At 46.5% G+C, this 22,574-nt stretch overlaps 1 protein-coding gene across 8 annotated transcripts in view; it reads right to left on the reverse strand.

Annotated features, from left to right (window-relative positions):
* ENOX1 (ecto-NOX disulfide-thiol exchanger 1) overlaps positions 1–22,574 on the reverse strand; it is a 628,404-nt gene that overhangs the window by 17,901 nt on the left and 587,929 nt on the right. For all 8 annotated transcript variants that reach the window (XM_075591092.1, XM_075591093.1, XM_075591094.1 and 5 more), the window contains one exon: positions 941–994. In XM_075591092.1, coding sequence (XP_075447207.1) covers positions 941–994 — 54 coding nt within the window. The remainder of the gene's footprint in view (positions 1–940; positions 995–22,574) is intronic.

The raw sequence follows: 22,574 nt of genomic DNA on the forward strand, positions 1-22,574 counted from the left end.
TTCAAACTGAATGGGACTGCCAGGAACCCCTGCTGTGTTAATCCGATGGGCCATTAGCCTCTGCAGAAATGTCACTGAAATGTACCCACAATGTACCCAGCATGTACCTGGCTAGTTTAAGGCAAGTTTAAGGCAAGTTTTAGAATACTCGTTGGCTCGTCTGTACAACAACTTAAACAAACAAAGTAGATGTATTTATAGTTATCCAATACAAATATGTATTTGAATCGTAGATCGGTGAGTTCAAGGGGAAAAATTCAAGCCAATGGCAATGGAGCACAGTAGAACAGGAATCTGCAAACTTCTTTATTTAATATAGATTTTTTCAATTATGTTAAAAAAAAATAATCTCATATTCCACCAAAATACAAAACTAAAACCAATAAACTGTAGGCAGAACTGAACTAAAATACGTACATTTGTTAGAAACAAAACAAAAAGACAGTGCCTAGTGAGCATATCTACTGTAATGTGAACAAATTCAATACTGGTCCTGGAACACATTATTATTTAAATAAATGTCTCAAATCCGTTACTGATTCATGTTAACTGTAATGGGGTCATTAATAAACACTACACGGGAATGAATAGAAGTCTAAAAAGTGCTCTTTAGAACAATGGATGTTTTTGTTTCTGCTCAGCTTATTCCAGCTTGTTTGCAGACATGGTACTGTACATCATTTTTTTTCCATCCAGGTAACAAATTACAAAGCAGCGCCTGATTTATTTGTGTGCGTTTCCTAAACAGGGTGTCAGTTTCATATGTAAGCTGAGCAAGGCTGGCAAATGGAACAATTACTTTGTCATGGGGATTACATGAAAAATGAAAGCATGCCTGGGAAAGACATTCCAGAAAGGAGAACAATGCTCCAGTTCCCTTCTAAAGGGGAGGTGGAACTAGGAAATGTGCATGGCATTGTGTTATGGGCATAGTACCTACTTTGGTGAGGTATTCATGGTTGTTGGGATCTGTAATCTCTTTGGCACCTTTAAGCTGCAAAGAAAAAAATACACACCATTAATATTTTATATGATTCATATTCAACAAGTCAGATCTACAGTACATTTTGATAAACCTGTATAATGTAAATAATCAGAAATTCTTCAAGGTATCAAAGTGTCTTTTCCAAAGAAGGTGTTACAGAATCGCTTGCCTGACAATTAAAGGACTTTTTATGTACTGTACAAGTCCTTATTTTGGAAATAACAAGTCTGGAATGTAATTTCCAGGTATTAAAGGCAATGTATTCAAATGCTTTTCGAAGTAAATATTTATAAATAGATTTCAAAATCGTGATAATGGTTTGAACCTTGCACTGCGGGCATAAAGCCATAAGACAGCGGACTTTATACACTAAGGTTACTTTAAAATGAAATTTTCAGAACATGTATAAATGTCACAAATCTCTCTTTCATGTGAGTTAGCATCAGAATAACTGATACTGCCTGAATGTAACCATAAAGACGAAAAAAGAACAGAAATAATAAACATCTCTACAAAATTTAAACGTTAAATAAAAAAAACATACATAAAACATACTGTAAATCAATGTATATCACCAATCCTTTAAAAAAGTAGTAGATATATATATATATATATACAGTACATATATATATATACAGTACATATATATGTATATGTATACATATATATATATATGTATATATATATATATGATAAAAAAAATTGCTGCTATGCGGTAATGTATACTCCTCTATATATATATATATATATATATATATATATATATAGATGTAGCCAGGTCCCCCTCCTTTGTCCCCCTCGCGCACTCACCCCCTCCTTCCCCGTTGCGCGCGTGGTTGTATTGCGGCCGGTTGCTAGGGAAGCGGATCGGGCGGTTGCCGGGGACGCGAGCGGCGAGCAGGCCGGTTGCCGGGGACGCGGTCGGGCCGTCGCTGAGGCCGCGATCGCGTCGCCACCGGCCCGGCGGCTAGCGGAGCAGGGCGCCGCCATGACAGGTAGCTCGCGCATGCGCAGGAGGCCAGCTAGCGCGGGAGGCTCCAGATAGCTCGCGCATGCGCGAGAATAGACGGCCAGCCCCCAGGGTGCATAGGGGCAGAGACACCTGACGCCAGGGAGCCAATCAGAAGGCCAGATTCCCCTGCTAGCAAGGAGATACATTTCGCGGGGTTTTGCAGCCACGCACTCACTCAGGATCCGGACCAGCTAGGGGTAGGAGGTGGATGCAGGGGTGAGTGACCCTCTGCATTAGGCCAGCAGCCCCCAAGGTCCCAGTTAGGTCCTGAGTCATCTATTAGCTTGTGGAGCTTAGGGACAGGCCCTAGATAGGGACACTGCCCCATTTATTGGTTGAATAGACAGGGACACAGTGTTGAAGCCGTGCGGCCCTGTGAGGTGGGTTCTGGGCTCAGAACACCACCCAAGACCCTGCGACAAGGAGTGACATTGTTCGCGCTGGACTTTCAACCCACGCGGTGTGGAGGACCCCGTCGGATCGTGTGGATTTATATCGCGGTACCCGTGGCTGGAGCCCGGGCAGGTAACCTGCAACTCACGTGCACCAACCAGGCCTATCACCAAACATAGTGGCTGCGCAGTCACACACACACATGTACAGTGGTATTTGACTTCGAGAACACGAGACATTTGGGTGGGGGTTACTGGACACAGGGTGGGGTCACATTGTGGGTGGTTAGCGTCCGCCGTGACGCCTAGAGGTGGTTAGCGTCCGCCGTGACGCCTAGAGGTGATAGCGTCCGCCGTGACGCCTAGAGGTGGTAGCGTCCGCCGTGACGCCTAGTGTGGTTAGCGCCCGCCGTGGCGCATGATGCTGTTATGCTGTTTTGATGTTATGCTGTTACGTGATATGTGTGTTTCCATGCAGTAAAGCCCGTCCTGTTTTATATTCGGTAGTGTTGTGTGGTTGTTTCCTGTGAGGGCCTCCTCCCACTCCGTTGGGATCCCTCCCAGGTGGAGGCGTTGCACCAAGAGATGTATGATAAAGATGTACCCCAGGTTCCCCAAGCGGAGGCTTAGGCTCCTGAGAGCCACACAGGTTGCACAGCAAGTAGTAGCGGCGGTAGTCATAGGGAACACCCGTTACATTTGGAGGCGCTGCTGAGATTCAGACCTGGGGTGCCCGAACTCAGTAAAAATGTCGTTAGGTTACACGTTACCTTCCCGCCAAGAGGTGTACACGTGGGCGGTAAAAAGGCAAGTCCCGCCCTCACAAACCCTTGCTGTAGGACAAGTGCCCGCCAATGCCTCGTCCTATGAACTATGTTTAATCCTAATGCAGTACCCCGGCTTAGAAGATGCCAGAATCTTGGGTCGCCGCTCCGACCCCGATGGGTCATGGTGCACCGTATTAATCACTGGGGGATGTGAATTGTCGCCCCAACAAGGCCCGTCCAACTTGCGTTTCCACGGGGCCCTCAGCTCAGGGTGTCCTGTTATATATCCTGAGATGCCGATAAAACCCGAACCCTGTAGCCCCAGGACAGAACTGCTAGAGACTAGTATGAGCATGTCCCTGTCCCCACCAGAAAGTATATGTGGGGATGAGGCCAGTGTATTATCCTGTGCTAATTGTCGCTCAAGCAGACGGAGCTCCAGCCCCAGTAGAATGGGAGAAATCCAATTACTAGCCCAGGCCATCCAACAACTGGGTAGGCCCAAGCACGAATCCCCTTCCCCTCAGCCATACCGCAAGTTAAAGCTCTTTTCAGGGGTAAACCCTACTCCCACTGGTGAAGAGGCTTTTGATGTTTGGAAGGAATATGCTTCACAGGTACTGGAAGAGTGGACCTGTCCTGATGAGGTGAAAAGACAACGAATCATGGAGTGCCTGCGCCCGCCTGCGTCCACTACCATCAAGATGTATAAGGATCAGCATACTGGGGTTACCGCACATCAGATGATGGAGTCGCTTACCCGGGCATATGGTAAGGAAGATGATGTGAGTGAGCTATGGACTAAGTATTACAATCTCCGCCAGAAAGAGGGGGAAGACCTATCCGAGTTCATACAACGGATCCAGTTGCTCTTGTGGGAGCTACGTTCCCGCCAAGTCATCAAGGCCTCAGAAGTAAATGAGTATAGGCGCACTCAATTCCTGCGGGGAGCCATACCCACGCACCATATCGTGATAATGATCAGATGCACGCTACAGAAGGGAGACCCCCCTACTCTAGAAGACCTACTGGATGAGGTGAAGGGTCATGAGGCCTATACTAGGTTGCATACGCCCAAGAAGGCCAAAGACCCGCGCAAGGATGAGACCAAGGAAGCAACAGTGCCCAAAGCAAAGGGGAGCAAGAGCGGTAAGGATACGGCCACCCCGGAGGTGCCTAGGTCCGCTCCCAGGTCATTTGACGGTCCGGGTCCCCGCCCAGACTTCCGTTGCTTCAACTGTGGCGAGCAGGGCCATGTTGCAAGGAACTGTTCAAACCCCACTAAGGCCCAGACCTACACCGTGACCGTGCGGAAGGCAAGCTCGTCCCTATCAACCGTACCCGAGGATGTTGCCGAGGAGTCGGGGAGGCCTTCCACGGAGGAGACGCCCCCGGCCGATGCTTACTGCCGAGTAGGGCCCACCGCTGTAATAAGAGTCGTCGTGGAGGGGATATACTCTTCAGCACTTCTGGACACTGGATCACAAGTGACCATCATCTACCGTCCATTCTACGACCAGCACCTCAGCCATCTTCCCTTGCAGTCAGCCGAAAAGATGAAGTTATGGGGACTGAGTAAAGATGATTATCCCATAGACGGAATAGTAGCGGTCAAGCTGGATATCTTGCAGTTGAACACTAACAAGTCGCATCCCATGCTGGTGGAAGCTTTGGTCTGTCCAGAGGCTCGGGAACATCCCAGTGCCCCCATCATACTAGGCACGAATGCCGATATTGTGAGGTCGGTGATTCGCTCATTCCTACAAGAAGCCGGCGAGCTACCGTTGTCATCCCTGAATATAGCCCCTGGCCTGCGGGAAGAATGCTATAGGGTGGCGTATGAGGAAGAGTATGGTGAAATCTTTAACCAAGAGCGAGGGTTATTGCAGATTCCACCAGGGGGAGTGAGGCACGTGACAGCGCTGATCAAGTACCCCAGTCGGCACGAACACGACCGATACTTCTCGCTAGAGACCCTCCCCGAGTCTGAGAATCAGTGGGGATACCGAATGATACCTGAAGTACGGGATTGGCCATCTACCGTCCCCAGGAAGATTACTGTGTCTATCCAGAACATGTCTCTCCATACCGTGCCGCTGGAAGTAGGACAAAGGTTGGGTAGAATTTATCCTGTGGATCCTGTAGACGACCCAGTGACCGTTCACACTGCCCGTGTGGGAGAAGAGGCCGAGGCACTACAATTCGACTTCGGAGAGTCTCCCCTGGAAGAAGCATGGAAAGAGAAGCTACGTGCTCAGTTGAGAGAGAGACGAGATGTGTTCTCTACTAGTGAGATGGACGTGGGATGCAGCAGAAGCGCTCAGCACACGATTCGTCTGAATGATGACACGCCATTTAGGGAAAGGTCGCGCCGCTTAGCTCCCAGAGATGTGGAGGATGTGCGGGGTGTCCTGAACGAGATGGAAATGGCCGGCATAGTGACCGGATCTCGGAGTCCCTATGCCTCACCGATTGTGGTGGTACGAAAGAAGAATGGGTCTGTTCGATTGTGCGTGGACTACAGAACATTGAACAGACGTACTGTGCCTGACCAATACACGCTACCCCGAATAGAGGAGATTCTCAGCGCACTGTCCGGAAGCCAGTGGTTTAGCGTGTTGGACCTTCGATCTGGGTATTACCAGGTTCCGATGAGCCCTACTGATCAGGAAAAGACGGCGTTCGTCTGTCCCCTGGGATTTTATCAGTTCACTCGGATGCCCCAAGGTATCTGTGGCGCTCCAGCCACTTTCCAACGGCTTATGGAAAAGACGATTGGAGATATGTGTCCGCGTGAGTGTTTGGTCTATCTAGACGACATAATTGTGTTCGGAGCCACCCTTGAAGAACACGAGACTAGGCTGATGAAAGTATTGGATCGCTTAGGGAAAGAAGGCCTGAAGCTCTCATTGGATAAGTGCCGCTTCTGTCGAACATCGGTCACTTATGTGGGTCATATCGTGTCCGCAGACGGAGTGGCCACCGACCCGGCCAAGGTGGAGGCGGTGGTGAATTGGCCAAGACCCGAGAATGTGATGGAGCTGAGGTCATTTCTCGGGTTCTGTGGATATTATAGAAGATTCGTGGATGGATACTCCAAGAAGGCAGCTGTGCTGAACGATCTGCTGAAGGTCTATCCAGAGGAACCCAAGCAGAAGAGGACCCCCCCCAGGACCCCCTTCGGGGATCGGTGGACGCCTGCTTGTGAAGAAGCATTTAAGAGGCTGAAGAATAGTTTAACAGAGGCTCCCGTTCTAGCATATGCTGACCCGGAGAAGCCTTACATTCTGCACGTGGATGCCAGCCTCAACGGATTGGGAGCTGTACTACACCAGAAGTACCCCACTGGGCTTCGTCCTGTGGCGTATGCAAGTAGAAGTTTGACTCCCAGTGAAAAGAATTATCCAGTTCACAAATTGGAGTTCCTCGCCCTCAAATGGGCCATATCTGACAAACTACATGATTACCTATATGGGGTCACCTTCGAGGTCCGAACAGACAACAATCCGCTGACCTATGTACAAACCACGGCCAAGTTAGATGCGACCGGTCACAGATGGTTGGCCACCCTCGCCAATTACCAGTTTTCTATGAAATATAAGCCTGGACCTCTCAATATAGGAGCCGATGCTCTATCTAGGAGATCGGGACTGGGCGAGACCGCCGACGATGGCCCTTGGGAAGAAATTCCAGGACCAGGAATGAGAGCTATGTGTTCCACTGCTGCTATTGTAAACGACCGAGTGGCATTCTCCAAGCTACGAGTAGTGGATTCTTTAGGGTGTCGACCTCAAGCCCTTCCAGAAGCTTACTGCCACCCTGATGGCATGGGTCTAACACAAGACGTTATCTTCACGGTGAAGGAACTGGTACTAGCACAGACACATGATCCTGCGGCTAAGGCTGTCCGAGAGGCCCTACACAAAAATGACTCTTCACTGGTGAAACGGGCTCCTCGCGAGGATGTGGGTCTTCTCATGAGAGAATGGGATAAGTTTGAGATGGATAACGGCCTACTCTATAGGGTTGTTCAATTCCACAATCATCCTGACCGTCGACAACTATTTCTACCTCGGCGTATGCAAGGTCTCGTTTTAAGATCACTACATGATGATCATGGACATTTGGGGGTGGATAAGACCTTGGGTTTAGTGCGAGACCGGTTCTTTTGGCCTAGAATGCGGGAGTCAATTGAACAACACTGCAGAAAATGTCTACGGTGCATTCATAGGAAGACCCTTCCCACCCGTGCTGCTCAAATGGGCCATCTCAAAAGTGCTGGGCCTATGGATTTAGTTTGTATGGACTTTTTGTGCATAGAGCCAGATTTAAGGGGTATAGGAAATGTGCTAGTAGTGACAGATCACTACACTCGATACGCTCAAGCCTTCCCCACGAAGGACCAGAAGGCTACCACAGTGGCTAAAGTGCTGTGGGAAAAGTATTTTGTGCATTATGGTCTGCCCAGCAGGATGCACTCTGACCAGGGACGGGATTTTGAGAGCAAGCTGATCAAAGAGTTGTTAACCCTGTTGAACATTCACAAGTCCAGGACTACTCCCTACCACCCCGAGGGAGATGCGCTCCCTGAAAGATTTAATCGGACATTGCTGGACATGCTAGGCACTCTGAAAAATTCCCAAAAAGGAGAATGGAGTAAGCATGTTGAGGCCTTGGTGCATGCCTACAATTGCACTAGGCACGAGTCCATCGGATACACCCCATACTTCATGATGTTCGGGAGGGAAGCCAGACTGCCAATCGACATCCGCCTGCGGGTATCTACCGACGGGATACCCAACATGGCTCATTATCGATATGTGCAGAGACTCCAGGACAGTCTGCACCGTGCCTATCAGTTAGCTGAAAGAGCCACCGCTCGACTGAATGCCAATAATAAAAGACGGTACGACCACAAAGTACGCTATAGAGCGCTCCAACCAGGAGACGCAGTTCTCCTACGCAACTTAGGGATTCCAGGCAAGCACAAGTTAGCTGATCGCTGGAGGGAGGGGCCTTTTCAAGTAGAGTCCCAAATGCCGGGCCTCCCTGTTTATCGCATACGTGACGTGAATGGCAAAGTAAAAGTTTGGCACCGAAACCACTTGTTACCTATCTCCCAACTGGGAGAAAGTGAACCTGAAACAGAAACAGTAATGAACGACAGTGAGCCTGAAGAGGCTATTGCGAATCCCGGACCCATAGATGAGACAATTCCGGATCCTTTGGAGGGAACATCCAACAGAGACTGGTGGGCACCTCCCGAAGGCGCAACAAGTAAGGGACCAGCTGACAAAGTACCTCCATCGGAATTTTCACCAAGTAATCAATCATTAGATCCTACCACTCCAAGTTTTGTGCCTCAAAGAGACAATGTTCAGTTGCAAAGAGACTTTCCCCAAACTGGTTCACCCTCTGCCAGAGAGTCTAGGCCTCAAGCCTACGATGGTCTGTCTCAAGAGGAAGAAATGGAGACTGAGACTCGCAGGAGTCAGAGAGTGAGACGCCCTCCCACTAGAGTGGCTTATGATTCTTTAGGGGCACCTCACTATGAGTCTCAGCAGCAAGCTAAAGCCAAGCTAGCCTCAGTTATCAATATGTTTGTTGAACTGTACAATCTCGTTTAGAGTAATCGTTATGTTGTACTTTAACACTGCATTTTTATTATATAATTTTTGTACACTGTTGGAAGGTTATGTGGTTCAAGCGAGGACGTTGGAGTTTTCACCAGGGGGAGGATGTAGCCATGTCCCCCTCCTTTGTCCCCCTCGCGCACTCACCCCCTCCTTCCCCGTTGCGCGCGTGGTTGTATTGCGGCCGGTTGCTAGGGAAGCGGATCGGGCGGTTGCCGGGGACGCGAGCGGCGAGCAGGCCGGTTGCCGGGGACGCGGTCGGGCCGTCGCTGAGGCCGCGATCGCGTCGCCACCGGCCCGGCGGCTAGCGGAGCAGGGCGCCGCCATGACAGGTAGCTCGCGCATGCGCAGGAGGCCAGCTAGCGCGGGAGGCTCCAGATAGCTCGCGCATGCGCGAGAATAGACGGCCAGCCCCCAGGGTGCATAGGGGCAGAGACACCTGACGCCAGGGAGCCAATCAGAAGGCCAGATTCCCCTGCTAGCAAGGAGATACATTTCGCGGGGTTTTGCAGCCACGCACTCACTCAGGATCCGGACCAGCTAGGGGTAGGAGGTGGATGCAGGGGTGAGTGACCCTCTGCATTAGGCCAGCAGCCCCCAAGGTCCCAGTTAGGTCCTGAGTCATCTATTAGCTTGTGGAGCTTAGGGACAGGCCCTAGATAGGGACACTGCCCCATTTATTGGTTGAATAGACAGGGACACAGTGTTGAAGCCGTGCGGCCCTGTGAGGTGGGTTCTGGGCTCAGAACACCACCCAAGACCCTGCGACAAGGAGTGACATTGTTCGCGCTGGACTTTCAACCCACGCGGTGTGGAGGACCCCGTCGGATCGTGTGGATTTATATCGCGGTACCCGTGGCTGGAGCCCGGGCAGGTAACCTGCAACTCACGTGCACCAACCAGGCCTATCACCAAACATAGTGGCTGCGCAGTCACACACACACATGTACAGTGGTATTTGACTTCGAGAACACGAGACATTTGGGTGGGGGTTACTGGACACAGGGTGGGGTCACATTGTGGGTGGTTAGCGTCCGCCGTGACGCCTAGAGGTGGTTAGCGTCCGCCGTGACGCCTAGAGGTGATAGCGTCCGCCGTGACGCCTAGAGGTGGTAGCGTCCGCCGTGACGCCTAGTGTGGTTAGCGCCCGCCGTGGTGCATGATGCTGTTATGCTGTTTTGATGTTATGCTGTTACGTGATATGTGTGTTTCCATGCAGTAAAGCCCGTCCTGTTTTATATTCGGTAGTGTTGTGTGGTTGTTTCCTGTGAGGGCCTCCTCCCACTCCGTTGGGATCCCTCCCAGGTGGAGGCGTTGCACCAAGAGATGTATGGTAAAGATGTACCCCAGGTTCCCCAAGCGGAGGCTTAGGCTCCTGAGAGCCACACAGGTTGCACAGCAAGTAGTAGCGGCGGTAGTCATAGGGAACACCCGTTACATATATATATATATATATAATCAAAGGCTCCTTACCAGGCAGACCAGAGAATCCAGGGAATCCAAAGCAGGCACAGCAAGGAAGAGACAGCACACTTGTTAGCAAAAAGAATTGTATTAGTGAAGCAGGCACAAAACACCAACGTTTCGGTCCTAAAAACAGGACCTTTATCAAGCACTCCCTTGATAAAGGTCCTGTTTTTAGGACCGAAACGTTGGTGTTTTGTGCCTGCTTCACTAATACAATTCTTTTTGCTAACAAGTGTGCTGTCTCTTCCTTGCTGTGCCTGCTTTGGATTCCCTGGATTCTCTGGTCTGCCTGGTAAGGAGCCTTTGATTGTATTCATTCATATGGGACTAAGCACCTGTCCTCATCTGTATTTGTGTGCCATCTGCTCTGTTACCTATATATATATATATATATATATATATATATATATATATCCAATAACGAATATCACTTGTGAGCACATTCACATGCCTTAGACAGGTCTGCAACCCTGCCTTTCAACCATTATCACCTAGCATACAGTGCTTCCACTGCAGCAAGGGATTCTGGGAAATGACATGCAAATGAGTACACGTTTCACCTTTTGCCTGGAATATCCATTCACATGGAGCCCATATAAGCAAATGCATTGCTGTTCACACAGCTTTTAAGCACAGCATGGGACTAGATGCAAAGCAAGTCAAACCACTCACAGACATGTTTCAACCTTAATGGGTATCATCACTGTGAGGTTGGTTTACACTTGCTTTGCCATTTTCCTAGGCTGGGTATATATATATATATATATATATATATATATATATATATATATATATTACATATTTTGCATATTTCTTGGGTGTTGGCAGTGGATAAACATAATTGCAATTAAGTAAGGGATTAATATTAACTCATTGAAAGTACCTTGCGGGATGAAAAGGTGAGTTGGCTACAGTAGCTGTGTGCATATCTAAGTCACGTACTCACAGGTGTGCCGTACATGACAAGGGGTAAGTATATATCTATATTTTTTTTTAACCAAAGGGACAGGTGGGCAGGTACTAATACATGGATATTGCACACAGCCCCCGCATTTGCTAAAGTCGGCCCTGCAGTGACATTATCAAAGGGAACAGAGAGGTCAAGTACGATTAGAAAGGAAAACTGCCCCTGTTGCAAGGGAGAAAAATGTATGGGGGACATTAATTATCTTACACTGTATCAGCTGACGAGAAACAATTTGTAGCATCTAAGAGGAACAAATATTTATCGTTATCTTCAGATATGTTTTTTCAGTTAAGTTATTTTCACTTATAATCACGTCTGACACAAACTTCAATCAAAACACAATGTACACATGTGCCACACTCAATAGCACTCTTTTTTTGTCATGTTGGATGTAGCATTGGGCTTCTCTGACGTCTGTTGTATACAAACTTCAATCAACCTAAAGTAAAAGGTGAAGCAATATTTCTTTTTTTTTTATTACTTAAGTTTTTATTGATCATTTTTCAAAGATGAGGGGAGGGGCTACATAAAAGAAACAGGGTGTGGGGTGGGAGAACATTGATACATATAGTCTGGTAATACTGTATCACCTTTGGGGAGGGATTAGGAGAGGAGGGAAGGGGACAGCATTTGTACATATATAATATAGTGAGCATCAATTTAGATACAACATAGATCACAACATTCAGAATATTTTAATCTAGATATGGGGATATACATGCATGTCGGAACCAAGGGGCCCAAATCTCTGAGAATTGAGAGGTGGAGCTATCCAGACAAGCTGAACGTTTTTCCATATAAACTGTATGCCAAATTTGATTGTTTATTTGATTTAAAGATGGGGGGGAGGTAGATTGTTTCCAGTTCTTGGCGATTGTGCACCTAGTGGCATTTAAAATTTGAGAGATAACTTTGGCTTCCTTTTTGTTTTGGTTGGTCATTGGTTTTCCCAGCAATATATAGATATAGAGGATCATGTGGAAGAGTGATCCCCAGGATTTTATTTATGAGGGCCAACACTTCCCTCCATGTTGTCTGGATTTTAGGGCATGACCAAACTACATGCAGTATAATCCCCATTTCACCACAAGCACGCCAACACAATGGGGAGACACCTGGGAGAAAAGAGTGTAACCTAGTAGGGGTAATATACCATATGAATATTAGTTTGTATATATTCTCCTTGATCACAACACATGATGAATTTCTGGAGGCTGCCTCCCATATATCATTCCATATATCGAGATCTAAATTGGTATTTAGATTTTTCTCCCAAGAAATCATATATTTATCAGGGGCTTGGTTACTTTTAATAGAGGTCAGATTATGGTAAATCGTAGAAATAATACCCTTTGTAAAGGATTGGTGCAAACACCAATCTTCGTAAAAAGTTAGATCATGTGATTAATGTGGTTTATAGATAGATTGGATGTAGTGTCTGACCTGGAGAAATCGGAAGAATTCAGACGAGGGTATATCATGACTTGATTGTAATGACATAAATGAAGGGACCTTCCCATGGATAAGAATATCGTTGACCTTTTTATCTCCAAGTGTTGGATTGTTGGTTACTCGTATAAAAAGGCAGAGAGGGGTCCGTGAACAGTGGTTGCATAAGGGAAGGGAGGCCGGTTAATTGGAGCCTGGATTTGAGGGAGTCCCAGAGATTACAGACAAAGGATATCACCGGGTTCTTATAGATCTCGGCGGGTCTGGACTTTTGTTAAGCCACAGTAGGTTCTTGATTTAAAATGGGGAGCAAATCAATTTTTCTAATTCAACCCATCTTTTGTCCATTGGGTTTGTGTGCCAACAATTCAGTTGCCCTAATTGAGCTGCTCTGTAATACTTTTGTAGATTCGGGAGGGCTATGCATCCTTCTAATTTAGATTTATGCAAAAAAGGGGGGGTGTGAGGCGCTTCTAATAGAGGTGCAGTGATAAAACCTTAATAAGTGCTTAATAAGTGCTTAATAAATCAAGTGAATAATATATGTAAATAAATATGTAAACCAGTAAACTTCGCAGCTTGACCCTTAATGAGAAGAACCAATTCCTCCTTTTGTTGATTGCAGAAAGAAACTTGTGGGAAGCGCAGATGTCAACGTATGTGGAAAAATATATATGTATATACAGTGTAGTATGTTCTACAGGAAAAACAGCTTCAAAAATCACAAGTGGGGACTCACAATTTCTCAATGAAATACCAGCAGTGTATATGTAGTATGGAAGACTTGCTTGACATGAAGTACCAGGCTTCAGCAGGACAAACCCTCAATGAAAAGAGATGACATTCTTAGTGCAACATTGCATGTTCACTGTAAATGTAGGTCGAGGTCGCGTCGCGTCACTTCCGGTTTGCGATCGATCGCAGAATTGGTCCACACGAGTTCAGGGGGGTTCAGGGTACACTTCTGGACTGCTGCTGTTCACTCAACACGTTTCGCTTGTCTCCAAGCTTCGGCAGGAGTCTAATCTGTTGCATCCTAGCTTAAAATATATATATACCCCTAATGGGTTCTGATTGGAAGATAGAATAATTCATGGCGACGCGACCTCGGGAGTGGGGCTGACGGCGAACACTGAAGCTGCGCATCTATAATTTTACGTGTCTATGCACATAGTGCAAAATGTGAGTGCAATATTTATTGCTTTATAAATACATTTACAATGAACATGCAATGTTGCACTAAGAGTGTCATCTCTTTTCATTGAGGGTTTGTCCTGCTGAAGCCTGGTACTTCATGTCAAGCAAGTCTTCCATACTATATATACACTGCTGGTATTTCATTGAGACATTGTGAGTCCCCACTTGTGATTTTTGAAGCTGTTTTTCCTGTAGAACATACTACACTATATATACATATATTTTTTCCACATACGGTGACATCTGCGCTTCCCACAAGTTTCTTTCTGTAATTTAGATTTATAAAGGAAATCTTTGCGGACTCTGGGGCGTCTGTTTTGCCAAGCAAATTTCAATATTTTCTTTTGTATATTGTTTAGGTCTTTCTGGCAGATTTTCACTGGGAGAGAGTTTGGAAAAGGTAGAGGAGTCTACAGTAGGTAAAATGTTCATTTTGATCGTTGCTATCCTCCCAAACCAGGATATTATATATGGGTTCCCAGTGGCTAGATCTTTTGTTATTTGATCGAAAAGGAGTTAAAAATTTGTGTTGTAAAGTGTAAAGTAGTATTTGGTTATTTGGACACCTAAATATTTAATATGGTTCAGATTCCATTTAAAATCGAAGTTAAATTGGAATAATCTTATAATTTCTTTAAACTAAGGACCAAGGATTTAGTATGGTTAATTTTGTATCCTGAAAGGGAGCCAAATTCTGAGACTTGGAAAAGATTAGGGAGTGAAATAAGAGCTTTTGAAAGCGTCAGTAGTATAGCATCCGCAAAGAGAGCTGTCTTGAACTCCTCTTTTTTAACAGAAATACCAGAGATATTGGGATTTATTCTTACCTGGCAGGCTTGTGGATCTATGGCCAGGGCGTACAAAAAGGGGGATAATGGGCACCCCTGTCTGGTTCCATTTAATATTGGAAAAGGATCAGGCAAAGAATTATTTGTCACTATGGCCGTTGGGGGAGAATATAGCATATTTATACTATTTAACATTTTTGGGGTGAATCCCATCTGTGAGAGCGTGGCCGTCATAAACTGCCAATCTAGTCTATCGAACGCTTTTTCTGCTTCTAGTGAGAGCAGAAGAGATGGGCATGTTGTTTATTTTGCCACATGTATTCAATTTACCGTCCTTGTCGGCCCAAAACAAAACCCACATGGTCCAGATGGATTAATCTAGGGAGAATACTGTTCAGTCTAGTGGCCATATAATTTTAGGTCTGTATTTAATAAAGAGATAGGCCTGTAGCAAGAACACATCAGGGGGTCCTTTCCTTCTTTTGGGATTACACTATAGTTGCTCGCAGCATATCTCTATGTGGGGAAAGGCCTTGGAGCAGCTTGTTAAATATCTTGGTTAAATATGGGAGAAGTGTTGTGGAGAATGTTTTGTAATAAAGTTTAGAAAATCCATCCGGACCAGGGGCCTTCCCAATTGTTAGAGATTTGATCACCACTTCAAGTGGTTCTATAGTTTTTTCGAGTGGTTCTATAGTTTTTTCGAGATTTATTATATCGTTTGGTTCAAGTGTGGGGAGTCGGCATTCACTTAAAAAGTTCTGAGTTTTCTTTGCCCTTTTATTTTTGTCCGAATCTCCCACTGGTCCAGGTAAGTTATAGAGAGAGGTATAATATTCTTTAAAAGCTTCGCTTATAATTTTGGGGTTGTGGGATATCAGACCATTTTTGGTGTATATACTATGAATTTGAGCTTTTACTCGTTTTTGTTTTAGCGTGCGTGCAAGCATTCTATCTGCTTTATTACTTTGTAGTATTTCTGTTGAGTCCAACGTACATTATAGCCCTATCTCCATTTGTCACCAACAAAAAATTTAATTGGCCTCTTAATGAAATTATTTGTCTATAGTTTTTCCGGGAGGGGTTTGTTTTATGCATAGCTTCTAGTTCTGTTAATTTTTGCGTTGGTGTTTCAATTTGTTTTGGGGTTTTTTCGCGGCAAGCCAGCGCAATCAGTTTGCCTATAATCACTGATTTATGTGCCTCCCAAAGGGTAAAAGAGGAGACCTCTGGGGTGTTATTTATTTTAAAATATTCGGGCAGCTCCTCTTCCATTAATTGGAGATTACATGAATTCATCAATAAAGATTTGTTTAGGGATCACGATCTTGTTTTATTTTTGGTAGTAAGACTGTCCAGTGTGCGTAAGTGTGGAATGATCTGTCCAGGCAGAGGGGACAATTGTTGCAGAGGAGATATTGTCGCTAATTTGTTGGTCTACCAGAATATAGTCTATTCGTGCATAGCAATTGTGGGGATGGGAGAAAAAAGAATTTAACCTTGGCGTTCATTAATCTCCAGGAATCTACAAGCATCACTTCTTTGGTCATAGAAACAAATCCTCGAGTAGAAGGCACTGTTTTTTGTGGTACTGGGGGACTGGGAAATGTATCTAAATTTGGATCCATTCTTGCATTTAAATCTCCTGCTAGGATCAGAAGGCCTTTCTGGACAGAATGTATTAAATTGGTTAACACCTGGAAAAAAGACTCTTGGTTTTCATTAGGGGAATAAATATTGACTACTTTTAGATAGGTAGAGTCCAACGAGCCTGTTATAACCAAAATTCTTCCAGCGAGATCCATTTTTTTCCGTAGGGGATGATGAGTGAAAAATTGAGGGGTAATCATTGCTAAATAGCAGTGATTGTTCTCCTTTATTCAGATGGGTTTCTTGTAGCATAATTATAGCTCCCCCTAGTCTTTTAGCCTCTAAAAGAGCTATTCGTCTCTTCGGGGAGTATTTAAACCCTTGGTATTTTGGTCAATTATATTAATTGGCATGGTAATATTTCAGTGGTATACAGTATGATCTAGAGGAACAGATTGATAATATGTACACATCAGAAAAATCAGTGCATCAACCTTCATTAACATTTTGGAGTGAAAACATACTGTATATACCAAAAGGTACCCAAATTATTATTCAGTATTGACAAATGCTTGTAGAACTGGGCATGGGGAAAGGGTAAGGAAGTTGGGGTTGGGTATACAGAGGACCCCGGTTTCCAAACTTTGATTGGGGGGGACCAATGAAAATAAATTCTGTGATTCGAATACATCGCATACACAGGGTAGGTAAACATGGGGGGGGGAGGGGAGGTGAGCAGCAGCCAAACGGCCTAACGCCACAGTGCTCCTTTGTTCAGGGGCAAATAAAAAGAATAGAATACGAGGTGCATTGTATGAATGGTCATAGACCTCAAAATAAGGGGGAGGAGGGAAATCAAACATTGTAAATATTTACATCACTATTTCTTTTCTCGTTCTTTGAAACGTTAAATAGTACAAGCTGGCAGACAATGTTCATGTATCTCAAGACCTATATTTAACCTATAAAGAAAAAACAATAAAAAATATACATAGAACATAACCTTAGATAACTATTATAGTATATGGTTTGCCACTGAACTTTTAGAAAAACATTTCTGGAATGAACAACACAACAACCTTATATCCAAGACATCTCTCGGCTTGGGATATTGTCTTAGGTTAGTTCTTACAGTAATATACTGTCAGCTCTGGTCTTTCAAAGTATATAAAGCTGGAAAATAATTTCAAGATATCTTCGAACCTATATTTAACTTTCAAAAACATTTCTGGGGTGATCAGTATATCAATTTATAACCATATTCAGATCGCGTTTCAGCTTAACACAATGTCTTTGGTTGCTTCCAGATTTGCAATCAGCTCTGATCTTCTAACCTTTTGGAGTGGTTCAGACTGGCAGGCAATCTTCGGATATCTCAAAACCTTTAATTATCTTTTTTCTTCGTAGAAAACATTTCTGGAGTGGACAACATATCCACTTATAACTTGAATCCGGAACATATCACAGCCTGCAGTGACCTCTTAAATAAGTTCTTAGTGGGTAGTCAGCTCGGGATCTTCAGATAGGCTTAACTTTCGCTCGTCTTGATGTTGGGGTCTTCTCCCATGCCGGACGCTGTGGTTTGGGTGCAAGACGGTCCCGCTGGGGAGCCTCCTGCTATTCTGGCTCAAGTTAACCCAGTGATCTCGATTTTTCCTCGCCTCCTTCTGGTGAGAGAAAGGCATTCATTGTTTCCTGGTAAGAGAACAGTAGTTTGCATGGGAAACCCCAGCCATAGCGGATTTTATTGTTTTGCAGCATGTTGATGATCAGCGCATACATCTTACATTTGTTCTGCGTGATTTGGGCCAGGTCAGGGAAAATGAGAAGTGGGAAATTATCTTGCTTGATCTTTGGGGTAGATCTGTCCGCTCTCAATATCTCCTCTTTGGTACGAAAATAATGTTGGAGTTTGATCATATCCCGTGGCTTTGCTAGATCTAGATTTATAGGTCTAGAGAGCCTGTGAACTCTGCCCGTCTGGAGTTTATCTACCAATATTTCTGGTAGAAGGGACGAAAAAAGTAGAGTGAGATATGTATCTAGTTGGGCATTGTCCATTTCCTCCGGTACTCCTCAAATCCGTAGGTTATTACGTCTTGTCCAGTTCTCTGTGTCCTCCAGTTTCTCAAAAATTATTTTAACTTGGGTTTTTAGCTCATGGATTTCTTGGGCCTGGGTTTCTTGCGTGGTGGTATCTACCTTCTCCTCCAAGTTCACAATATGGTCCTCTATAGATGCTTATTCATCTCTGAGACTGCGGTGAATGCTCTGTATCTCGCGGTGGAAAGAGCTTTTGATATCTTGAACAAATACCAGCATTTCTTTACGAGTGGGTGGGGTGTCCACTTTCTTGTTGGAGTGTGGTTCTGTGTCTTTGCCTGCGACAGATGCTTCTTGATCTTTAGTCCCCACATTGTGTTTTTTTAAGAAGAGGGAGGCCTCCCGCGGGGCCGACAGTTTTTTTTGTTGCTTGTTGGTTGGCATGAGTGTTGCTAGTCGGTGAGTTTTTATTTAAAAATGGAGCTGAACTTGTTTGAGTGATGCATGCTGTTAAGTTGTGTTACTGTAAGCCCCCTTATTATTAAGGTGTCTCGCTCACTCGGACATTGTTTGGAATTTTTCACTTATTTTTTAATTGAGCTCGTAGCTCCCCGGTTTTCTCCAATCCTCCTCCTCTCTCCAGGGCTATCTTAGGAGATACACAGAACCCGGTGAGCGATAATATAATTGTTCAGGCTCAGGGAAGGATGTAATTGGGGGTGAGGGAGATATCTTAGTATGCGCTTTGTCACACCTCTTTGCAGACTTAGTTCTGCAGATGTTCTCCCCTGTAGAGGCAGATTTCTTGCAGCTTCTCCTATTCTGCATATACCACTTCCCCTCAAACCTGGCAGCACACCAGGGTACCTATATGCTCCCCCCTCTGATGGGGCTCTCAAGAGCACGGAAACTGTCCCGGGGCCCACGTATTTCACCTCTCACTGTAGCAGGCAGTGGACAGCCCCCTCGCAGCCAGATGAAATTGATTAAGATGGCCACCAACATCCCTTCAGTAGAGCCACTAGTGTGCCCACCCTCTCTCTGGAGGACTCCCATGTCCGGGATGGGTCCCCCCTTCCTCTGGAGGTAGCGAGGCCCTCAAATCCCTGGGGGAAAAAACCCGCTATGTCCCGTGGTCTGACAGGAGAGTTTGGTGCTTTATATGCCGATCGGCACCATCTTGTAGCCCCGACTTGGCGGGTGTGCGATCGGGATGGTTGTGCAAGGGGGGACACCCCACTGTCCGTCCGCTTTCTGTGGGATTTAGCTTTCCACCCGCTGTGCTATATTCCGGGGCTCCCCCTTACCTTCCTGCAGTTGGTGGCACTCAGGGTCTCAGTTAAATTCGGCAAGTATGAGTACAGTGGCCATCTTGAGACTCCCGCGGACGACCGGACAGCTCCCGTTCCCGGGTTGAACTTTACTTCAGAGGTGCCTGTAGTCTTCTGAGTTTGTGCCTGTAACGATCTGGGAGTCAAGCCGCCCTCAGCGTGCTCCCCACTTACCCGCGGTTCCGCCGGGTCCTCCCGCGCCTCGCAGTGATCCTCCCTCCAGGACGCCGATCGCCATCTTGCCTAGGCGCGCGCGCGCACGTCAGCGCTCCCCTTCTAGTGCCGGGTCTGGGCGTGTGCCCGATCACGCGGTCCCGCCTCGTTTGTGGTGAGCTCGTCCTGATATTATGCTCAGTCCAACAAACATGGACCCCGCTGAGGTGGAGCGTACTTTAAATTCCCACACGAATCTCTTCACCAGGCTAGAGACTTATCTGGAACAAAATGTTAGGCGGATGGATATGTTTCAGCAGAGCCTTCATTCCCTTACCGTTCAAGCCCGAGCTTCCAGTCAGGGATCTTCACCCATGGCTCCCACAGCCTCCGCAACAGCCTTTCCAGCACCTCCGTTTGCTTTGGAACCCCGTATTCCTGCTCCCAAATGCTATCCTGGGGATCCCCAAGGATGTAGGAGTTTCCTTAATCAATCTTTCATCCAATTCCGACTCTCGCCCTCTCGTTTTGTCTCTTCCATTTCTAAGGTCGGCTATATCGTGGCTCTTCTCACCGACGAGGCGCTGGCCTGGGCTTCTCCCATCTGGGAACAAGGGCCCATCACACAGGACATCGACCTCTTCGCCCATGAGTTCCGAAGAGTCTTTGACACCCCTGCACGGCAATTAACGGCAGCTTCTTCTCTCCACCACATAACCCAGGCAGATCGTTCCGTCGCCCGGTACGCAGTGGAGTTCCGCACCCTTGCTGCTGAGACGGGATGGAACAATGAAGCACTATCTTCGGCGTTTTGGCAGGGCCTGTCAGAATCCCTAAAGGATGAGCTCGCGGCGCGGGAACGTCCCACTGACCTAGAGGATCTGATCGGTTTGTGCATTCGGGTGGACCAGCGTCTGCAGGAGCGGAAGACTGAACGTTCTCGTTACCGTCAATGGGTTTCAAGGCCTCTTGCCCCATCGTTCGTGCCTCCAACACCTCCATCCTGGGACGTCCCGGAACCAATGCAGTTGGGAGGTAATAAGCTGTCTTCTGCCGAGAAACAACGCCGGCGCAATGCCGGTCTCTGGATGTACAGTGGCAATTCTGGTCACTTAGTACTCCAGTGTCCCCACAAGCCGGGAAACGCCAACTGCCAATGAGATCCCGGAGAGACTCGTTGGGAATACTGTCCCTCTCTCCCATCATCAAAGACGTCCTTCCCACCAGGATACTGTTGCTAGTAACACTGTCTGGAGAGGGGTTTCATACTCAAGCACGGGCGTTCATAGACTTCGGTTCCGCAGGCAATTTCATCGATCAAACCTTTGCTAGACGGAACAATATTCAACTTATCAGTAAGAGGACGCCAGTGGGTCTGGAGGCCATTGACGGTTGACTCCTACAGCCGGCATTTATCACGCTACAGACGGTGCCTCTCCTACTGCAGTTCGTCGACGTTCATACGGAGATCATTACCCTCGATGTTATCCACACTCCCTCCATTGAGTTGATTTTGGGTCTTCCTTGGCTCCAAGTCCATAATCCTCGCATCGACTGGACAGATCGGGAACCCATCCAGTGGGGTGCTCCATGTGCCAAGACCTGTACTAGGATATTCCAGAAGGTTGGTGGGTTGTGTACCCTGCAAGAGAAGGTCGACTCCTTGCCTTCTGTGTATTTGGAATTTCCGCGATGTGTTCGACAAAGCATGATCCGAGGTTCTACCTCCGCACCGACCTTTCGACTGCCCGATTGACCTGCTTCCCGGGGCAGCTCTTCCCAGGGGACGATCCTACCCACTCTCTCTTCCAGAGACTAAAGCCATGAACACTTACATTGCAGAGAATTTAGAGAGGGGTTTCATCCGAAAATCTTCCTCCCCAGTCGGAGCAGGCTTCTTTTTCGTAAAAAAGAAGGACGGTTCTCTTAGTCCATGCATCGATTACCGGGGTTTGAATAAAATCACGCGCAAGAACGGCTACCCGCTGCCCTTGATATCGGAACTCTTCGACCGTCTTCAGGGAGCTACTATTTTTTTTAAACTGGATCTAAGAGGCGCCTACAATCTAGTAAGGATACGTAAGGGGGACGAGTGGAAAACTGCTTTTAACACCCATGACGGCCACTATGAATACCTGGACATGCCGTTTGGTCTGTGCAACGCACCAGCAGTCTTTCAGGATTTTGTCAATGAGATTTTCCAGGACATTCTTAACAAATTCCTTATAGTCTATTTAGACGACATCCTAATCTTTTCTAAATCCACCCAAGAACACATCAAACACGTTCAACAGGTGCTGTTACGCCTCCGGGAGAACCATCTCTTTGCGAAATTGGAAAAATGTCAGTTCCATCTGACGTCAGTGGCATTTCTGGGATACATTATCTCTGACTCCGGCTTCAATATGGATCCAGAGAAACTTAAGGCCATTTTGGACTGGCCCCGTCTGACCACCCTCAAAGCCGTGCAACGCTTTCTAGGTTTTGCAAACTATTACCGGCGCTTCATTCGCAATTTTTCTTCTACGGTATCTCCCATCACTGCTCTAACCAAGAAAGGTGCAGATCCCTCATCATGGTCCGAAACCGCCATACGGGCATTTAATCTTCTAAAAAAGGCTTTTGTGTCTGCCCCTATCCTCACCCACCCAGACCCTAAACTTCCATTTACTCTGGAAGTGGATGCCTCTGACATCGGGGCTGGTGCTGTCCTGTCCCAAAGGACTTCTCCCTTAGCCAAGTTACACCCATGTGCCTTCTTTTCGAAGAAATTCTCTTCCGCAGAACGGAATTATGATGT

Source organism: Ascaphus truei, chromosome 3 (assembly GCF_040206685.1).
Source record: "Ascaphus truei isolate aAscTru1 chromosome 3, aAscTru1.hap1, whole genome shotgun sequence".
In the NCBI taxonomy this organism is placed as follows: Eukaryota; Metazoa; Chordata; class Amphibia; order Anura; family Ascaphidae; genus Ascaphus; species Ascaphus truei.